Below are 8,113 nucleotides of genomic sequence, written 5' to 3'. Positions count from 1 at the left end.
AACCAGACCCAGATGTTCTGGGAAGAGGGGGAAAAATGATTTGAGCATGAGCATGAGCATGGCTGCTGAAAATATGGTCGTTTTGGGATGGAAAAGGGCCTTGCTCACCCACTCAAATAGGTTTTATTCCACCTGGCTACAGGTTTCAGATGCTCCCATCCCTTTGAAGAAGAACTAACCCAGGTGTCACTGACATATTTTCTGAAAAATCCCTTTGCCAGGATTTTTTTCTCCTGGGAAGCTGAGAAGCCTCAGGGAATTACCTGATTTCTTCTCCTGTGTGTTGGCTGCGTTGGAATGTGGTTGGAGATTGTTTACCCAACATGTGAATTGTTTTTACTTAATGACCAATCACCATCCAACTGTGTCAGGGCTCTGAAGAGTCAGTCACGAGTTTTTAATTATTATCTTGTTAAGCCTTCTGTCTGTATCCTTTCTCTATTCTTTAGTACAGTTTTAGTATAGCATAATATAATATAATATAATATAATATAATATAATATAATATAACATAACATAACATAATATATCTTTCTAAGAACATGGAGTTAGAGTTCTCAATTCCTCCTTCGTCCTGGGGACCCAGAAAATCCCACACCCAGGAACTGTGGCGTAGATATCTGTGAGAATGGATCCTGTGGAATAATTGCAACTAGACAGACTGAAATATATTACAGCACAACCAGATCCTGAGAGGAGTTAGCTGTGTATGAACTTCTCTTCTCTCTCTCTCCTTCTCTTCTCTCTCCTTCCCTCCTCTCCACTCCTCACCTTTTTATTCTTTAAACATGCAGAGATTCAGGACAGGAACTGAGAGAACAGTTGTGCATGTTGTTCACCCAGCCTGGAGAGAAGGTCGAGGTAATTTCAGCTAATTACAGAGGGCAAAACTGATCCTCAGCTACCTCTGGGGAGGTATTAATAAAGCTTTCACATGAAGATAAGATCTTTCATAAGATCCTTCATAATGTTATCTCTTAGAACCATCTCCATAACAATATATATAGTATTAGAGAGATATATATAGTTGTACTTGCATTTTTAATGACTTTGGATACTTGTAGAAAAAAAGAAAGTGCTAGGCAGACGACAGAAGGGCTTGAGAACAAACTGCAAGGAGGCTTTCATGAATTAGAAATTGAAAATTATGTTTTAAAAAATCAGAGGGTAGGGAAGCGTCTCTGTAAATTCTCAGGTTATTATGCACATCTCTCTAGGTTTTTGGGCAGAAAACCCTTCAGCAGCAGAGAACTACTGCAGGACTATCTCTAGAGCTGCCTCCTGGCATGAAGATGCTGATTTTGGAGGGTGCTGGAGGCATGAAAACCTCATCTGGCTCCCCAGGAGTGTGGAGATGGAGTGGAAGTGTCCCCCCTGCTGCCCCCATTTGTCACCTCATTCTCAAACTCCAAGCACAGGCTTGGAAAGTGTGGGATCCATAACCCAGGGCATTCCTGCTTGCTTTGGAGAGGGAATCCCACTCTTTTTGCCTCAGAGAAGGTGAGGTTAATGTGGCATCATGTGGCATCTTCTGACTCACAAATGGTCTCTGTGAAGAAAGACTCTTTTGGAAAAAAGGAGCAGGGCATTGAGTCTCCTAGAGAAGTGAACTGCCACAAGAAGACAAGATAAATGGCATCAGTCAATGTTTTAATATTTGTCAGGTGATAATTTGAACCCAGCTCTCTCTCTGCTGGGCAGAGAATGAGTGCAGAAGACAATTTTCTCCTCTGCCCACTGGTTCCTCTGGGCCACTGCAGGGTGAGTGCCAGGGCACTTTCCTTACAAATGTTTCCCAAAGTGGCTCCCCACTTATTTCCCTTCAATCCCATTTTACAGTACCTAACACCTCTATGTCACCACCAGGACAGTGGGTACTACATGAAATTGTGAGTTCCAGAATTATAAGACCACCTAAAACTTGGTTTTTGCAATATGGGCAATTTCAGTGCCCGAATCTCCTGGCGGATTCACCCTTGGCTTCCCTTTAGTTCTTCTTTGATATAGGAATAACAAAACACTCCAGGCTCACAGGGATGCTGTGGCAGATCAGTGCATAAAAGGTTGTCAAGGATTCTGAGGAGGGAGTAGAGGCAGCTCTGAGGTGAGTCCTGAGGAGTCTGGATCACATCACTTCAAATAAAAAAAAAAGATCCTGTGCATAATTATCCTATTTTAGCATTGATACATTCCCAGACATTCACTACTGGTCCTCATGGAAGCTTTTGCAGTGGAATTTCTGACTTAGACAACACTCTCAGGCACAGGGTGGGATTCTTGGGGTGTCCTGTGAAGAGCCAGGAGCTGAACTTGATGATCCTGATGGGTGCCTTCCAACTCAGCCCATTCTGTGATTCTGTGAATCAGGAAGACAACAATAAAATTATTTAATACAACAACCAACAATAAAACCATCTTTTTTGTCCCCTCTGATGGATTAAGAAACCATTTTGATAATTTCAAATTAACAAGAGAATATTTGTTTCACAGCTGATCGTTATTTCTTTTTGAGGAGGGTATATGTGATTTACCAAGGAAAATGTTTCTGGGCACAAAACTCCTGCTGTCCATCCTATAATAAAGAAAATTGCATGGTTCCACAGAATTCTTGCTGAGTTTTTTGTTTATTTAATTTATGCAACAATGAGAGGAAGCCAAGCCTGTGTTTAGAATCTCACAAATAATTAATTCAGTGTTTTTGAGGTTTGCCTTAATTTGAGAATTGATGATTTTCCCCCCTTTTCTTTTCCAACAGTTCTTTAGCAGATATTATGAAGTATTAAATTTACTTGTAGAACCAGTAATAACTTCTCAGAAGATGACTCAGCTTAGGGAATTACACTTAATTAATTCATAGCAAATGAAAATTAACTTTTAATTACTGACTTAGGTATTGAGAAGAAAGAAGACATTCAACTAAACAAACACTTGGAGAAACATCTTTCCTCCCATTCCCAAGACCCAAGTTCAGCCCAGACCCCCTCCTTCCCCTTCATTGTCACTGCCAATGTTTCCATCCTTACAGCTGCTCCAAGCCTTAGTTTGGACGTTGTTTCTGACATCTCCCTCATCTGCCACCTCATGAACCCAGAACTTGCTGCCTTTTACTCAGCATGAGCATGGTCTGGCTTTTTTCTCCTCCCATCACCCCATCATGTGTCTGTTCTCCACTGTAGATATATTCTCTCTCTGCAAGAGCTTACATTCTGTCCATCCAAGTATATGTGTACAGACCTCTCTCATCCTAAAATCCATGAGATAATTTTCCTTTCCAGTGTAAAACATAAACCAACAAATATTTCCATATTTTAAACATCTATATTTTGCATCTACTATTTTGTCTTATTAATCAATTCAAGTGCTCATGTACTACATCACCATCCTTTTTAATTATTTGTTTTTGCTGCTGTTTTTTGAGAAGTTTTATGCTTTTATCACTGACCCTTCTTCAGCTCCCCATAAAACCACCTCAGCTTTTCTTTCATTCAGCCTCTTTATGGTGCTGCTGAGTTGATGGTGGGACTGGAGGATCCTGAAGGTCTCTTCCAGCTTTGATTTTTCTGTGGTTCTGCAGGTCATGAAGTGCCCAAGACCTCTGTGACCACTTTAAATGCAAGTGGAGACACTGGATTTGGTTTCCACCCTCTTGTCAGTGTGACTACACTTCCCTTTGAGGGGAAATAACTTTTAACATCTTTCCACCTTGAGCTGCAGCTCATGTGTGAGAACCTAAAGAGAAGATGTTTCACTTTTCTCATGCAGAGGATGAGCTCAACACCTGTGGGACCCAGGGTAGGGTTTGTGGCTTGGATCTCAAGCTAAACTAACACCATCACCTGTAGCCATGATATTTTCTGAAAAAACCTGTCCTTAGGATTTTTTCTCCTGAGAAGCTGAGAGGCCTCAGGAACAAAATGTAAACAATGATTATCTGCTGCTGTGGAATGCAACAGGTGCATCTGGGATTGGTCTCATGTGGTTGTTTCTAATTAATGGCCAATCACAGCCCAGCTGTCCGGACTGTCTCGGTCAGTCACAAACCTTTGTTATCATTCCTTTTCTATCCTTAGCCAGCCTTCTGATGAAATCCTTTCTTCTATTCTTTTAGTATAGTTTTAATATAATATATATCATAAAATAATAAATCAAGCCTTCTGAAGCATGGAGTCAACATTCTCGTCTCTTCCCTCATCCTAAGACCCCTGTGAACACCATCACAATCACCAATCCAGGAGAAAATATTACATTCCAGAGAGCTCCACCCTCTCTTTGACTTATACATGTGTAGTAAATCAAGGTATTCCCTTCACTGGAAGCTGCACCAAGGGAAATCCAGGTTGACTATTAGGAAAATGTTTTTTGCAGAAAGAGTGATAAGTTCTGGAATGGCTGCCTGGGGAGGTGGTGGAGTTCCCATGCCTGGGTGTGTTTAACAAAGCCTGGATGTGGCACTGGGTGCCAGGGTTCAGTTGAGGTGTTGGGACTGGGTTGGACTCGATGGTCTTGGAGGTCTCTTCCAACCCAGTGATTCTGGGAATTCTGGGAATTTCTGACTCGGCAAGGATATCTCAAACAAGAAAGGTCAATAGCCAGAATAAATTATATACAGTACATACAATTTCGTATAAATTAGCAAAAGTCCTATGAAACAAAGTAAACACTGCCTTAAACATAGTCCAGCTGAGTGCTTCCCGCATTTCCCTCCGGAGTGCTGCTTGTGCTGCTTTGGATCTGCTGCTGGGTGATGACTCGTGCACTCTCCGTGCACACCCGACATTGTCACATCACAGCACACCTCTCACTGCATTTCCTTAGGTCTCACTTTTCCCCGTGCTGTGCGGACCTGGCGGTGCTCTAAGACTGCAGAGGGCTGGGAGGGGAGCAGAGCGAGGGAAGAAAGGAGGGAGGGAGGGAAGGAAGTGGCAGAAGGAAGAAGGGGCGGAAGTGGCGGAAGGAAGTGGCGGAAGGAAGTGGCAGAAGGAAGTGGCGGAAGGAAGTAAGTGGCAGAAGGAAGGAAGGAAGGAAGTGGCGGAAGGAAGGAAGTGGCGGAAGGAAGGAAGTGGCGGAAGGAAGTGGCGGAAGGAAGTGGCGGAAGGAAGTGGCGGAAGGAAGTGGCGGAAGGAAGGAAGGAAGTGGCGGAAGGAAGGAAGTGGCGGAAGGAAGTGGCGGAAGGAAGTGGCGGAAGGAAGTGGCGGAAGGAAGTGGCGGAAGGAAGGAAGGAAGGAAGGAAGGAAGGAAGGAAGGAAGGAAGGAAGGAAGGAAGGAAGGAAGGAAGGAAGGATGTGCCCACCTGCCCGCCGCCGGGCCGAGGGGAGCCGTGTGAGGAGCAGCAGCAGCAGCAGCAGCAGCAGGAGGAAGAAAAGGAGGACGAAGAGGAGGAGGAGGCGTGCTAGGAGCCGGCTCGCACTCGGGGATGCTGGTGCGGCCGCTCCGGAGGATTTTGTCACCTGTGGCCCTGCCCCGGCCGCCCTGCGGGCGCCTCCCCGAGCCGAGGGGACTCACCTGGGCCCCGCCGCCTCTTCCCCCTCCCGAGCGCCGGGCGAGCGTCGGCGGAGCCGCGGGGCTGCAGGCGGGGCTGGGCGCTCGCTGGGCGGACGAGCGGCCCCGCAGGCTCCGAGCAGCCACCAGCCGAGCCGGGCGAGGCGGGGCGGCGGCGGGGCCATGTGGATGTTGGCCGTCGCCTTGCTCCGCAGCATCTCGCATGGTGAGCCCCGCCGCGGGCATCCCTTCCCGTGTCCCCCGCGCCGCCCGGGTCACGGCGGTGCCCGGCGGGGTCGGACGCGGGGCTCCGGCTGCGGGAGCCGCCGGCAGAAGGGCGAGGAGGGAGCTCTGTGGTCGCTCCGAGCTCTGTGATCGCTCCCAGCTCGCTCTGTGGTCGCTCCGAGCCGCTCACCCCGCGAAGGGACAGCCCGCAAGCGAGCGGCGTTTCCTGCGGACATCAGAGCATCCTTGGAGGGGGGAGGCACGAAGGACACCTTCGTCCCTGCCTTTGGCAAAAGGACGTGTGTGACACGAGAGGAATAGCCACCCCTGTGCCATTTGCCACCCTGCACAGGGAAGAAAATGAATATATGCGGTATTTGGAAGATCTTAGTTTGTGTTGTATGTTCTGAGAAGGTTATGCGTGGTAGCTGTATCTGGTTTTTCTGCTGGGTTCCAACAGTTTCCTGTTAATCTTCAGAGAAACATCTCTTCCAAGGAGCTGAATTTATAAATAGGTTTAAATAATACCTATTGGTTTAGGTATGGGTTTAAATAATACCTAGGTATAGGTTTAAATAATACCTTTTGCACTCGTGGAAGGGTATTGGGTACAAGAAATGACTGGGGCAGACTTCCAGTGCACAGAGGAAAAATTCTGTGTCATGATCAGCAAGCAGTGACTTGTTGGGAACTCATTTCTTCATATTGTCTATTGCAAACAAATGAGATGTCACCTCTCCCTGCCCTCATCACCCCTCCCTCACCTTCTAAAGGTTTTTTAGGGGGATCTGCTTATTCCTGATGGGAAAAGCCTGGGACACTCGAGCTGGACCGGTACACGTGGGCATTTTGCATTTTCCCACAAAGCTTTGCCAGCTCCCAGCAATCATGACCTGAAACAGCTGCTGAGCACCTTTTGCAAATTCCGAGGGCAGAGATTTCTCTGTGCCATGGTCTATGATAATTATCGGGTAGAGCTTAAAGTGAGATCACCAAACTTCTTTTTCTACGTCTCTGGAAGAACATCTAAATACAGAAAAACAATTAGAAAACCACTCCTTACAGTGAAGTCCTCAGCATGTGTATTAAAACTAACTGAAAAACAGAAGTTTAATTTAATGTCCAATGACAAAAGCTAACCTGCTATCATTTCAGTTCTAAACTGACAGGAATCCCAAAATTCATGTGGAAAAAAATGAAATTACTGTTTTTCTTATTCTGAAAAAAAAAAATTTATTGTTATTTGAACATGCCAGTTAAGAAACTGTATTGAAATTTTGAACTCATACAGCAGAATGTTTCAAATGTACTAAATTCAGCTTTTTCCCTAAAGGAGGTGTTATGTCAATTAACTTTTTGTTCAACCTTAAACTTCTACCTAAATATGAAAGTTAGTACAATTCAATAATTTGGTGCCTCAGCATCTAGCATATTCTGTGAGGTTTTTTTCTTTAAATAAACCTATTTTGATAGAATATCTTCTTGATTATTTTATTGACTTGTAACTAATTAGGCATAGCTTTATTTTTCCATACTCATGTTTTGGACAATAGCAGGGAGAAATAGTAAGAAGTTATTTTTTCCACAGTGCAGGAAAGACAGGAGATGTTATGCAAGGCAGGTGTATCTTTTTAAGATTTCTGGCTTAACCTTCAGTTAAAAACTGCTTAAAGGTTATTGTGTTGTGGTCATAACACTTCAAAGAAGGAGATAGCAGAAACAGGACTCAGGTGCTCAGGGGAGTGATGGGAGCAGGGAGGGATCCTGTGTGAGAGGAATGCCAGGTGGGGAGGGAGGAATGGGGAAGAGATGAATCAGCAGGGATGTGATCCCTGTGGATGGAACAGGATGGAAAGTGCTCCCCTGATGGCTCTGGAGGCAAACATTGCCCCTCTGTGCCAGGTGCCAGAGTCCCTCCCTGCAGGGACTGTGGCCTGCACCCACCCACTCTGGGTGCTGAGGGCTGGGGAGCCACAGGGGGGTTTGCCTGCTCTGTGGTTTTGGGACAATTATCCAAAATAGTAGAGGAAATGCATTTTTAACCTGCTTCCCTCCCCACCAAACTGCAGTCCTTTACAGGGAAGGCAGGAAAACTCTTTTTATTTGCCCCTTTTTTCTCTAGCACAGATGATATTGATGCTGTTTACTCAATAAACTTTATGAGCTCTTCAACTCAGAGAAAACTCAACTGTGACAACTCTTAGTAAATGGAGGCTTTTTAAATGAGCCACCATTACCTAAAAATCCATGTTGGTAGTTAAGAGATCACTTTTGCCAGGTGATTATACTTTAAAAAAGAAAAGAAAAAGCCCAGCTGTCCTGGGGGGACGAACCAGGACACCAACCAAACCCAAAAATCAGTCTCCAAGGGAATTAATAAGAAGTACCACAGCACCAGTCTGTGTTGGAC

The 8,113-nt window shown here is 45.3% G+C and overlaps 1 protein-coding gene across 1 annotated transcript; it reads right to left on the bottom strand.

Moving 5' to 3' along the window:
* Nucleotides 1-363: 363 nt before the first annotated feature.
* Nucleotides 364-6,088, bottom strand: LOC139591519 (ETS domain-containing protein Elk-1-like). The gene is made up of 2 exons (XM_071430165.1): nt 5,291-6,088; nt 364-2,356 (listed from the first exon to the last, which is right to left on the bottom strand). The coding sequence occupies exons 1-2, from the start codon at nt 5,722-5,724 to the stop codon at nt 2,245-2,247; spliced, it is 546 nt and encodes a 181-aa protein (XP_071286266.1). The 5' UTR covers nt 5,725-6,088; the 3' UTR covers nt 364-2,244.
* Between the last annotated feature and the right edge of the window lie 2,025 nt (nt 6,089-8,113).

The sequence above is a fragment of the Agelaius tricolor genome, unplaced genomic scaffold, assembly GCF_023055355.1.
Source record: "Agelaius tricolor isolate 1412-34295 unplaced genomic scaffold, bAgeTri1.0.p SCAF_7, whole genome shotgun sequence".
Taxonomy (NCBI): domain Eukaryota; kingdom Metazoa; phylum Chordata; class Aves; order Passeriformes; family Icteridae; genus Agelaius; species Agelaius tricolor.
The sequence above is the reverse complement of the archived record's forward strand: the minus strand, read 5'-3'. Positions and strand labels throughout refer to the sequence as shown.

What these genes read in the sequence shown, in the direction of transcription:
- LOC139591519 (XM_071430165.1), bottom strand. Translation starts at nt 5,724, where the DNA reads ATGCCCGCGGCGGGGCTCACCATGCGAGATGCTGCGGAGCAAGGCGAC. An exon ending in CTCGGCCCGGCGGCGGGCAG is followed by an intron (nt 2,357 to 5,290) that starts GTGGGCACATCC and finishes CCTGATTCACAG; the next exon opens with AATCACAGAATGGGCTGAGT.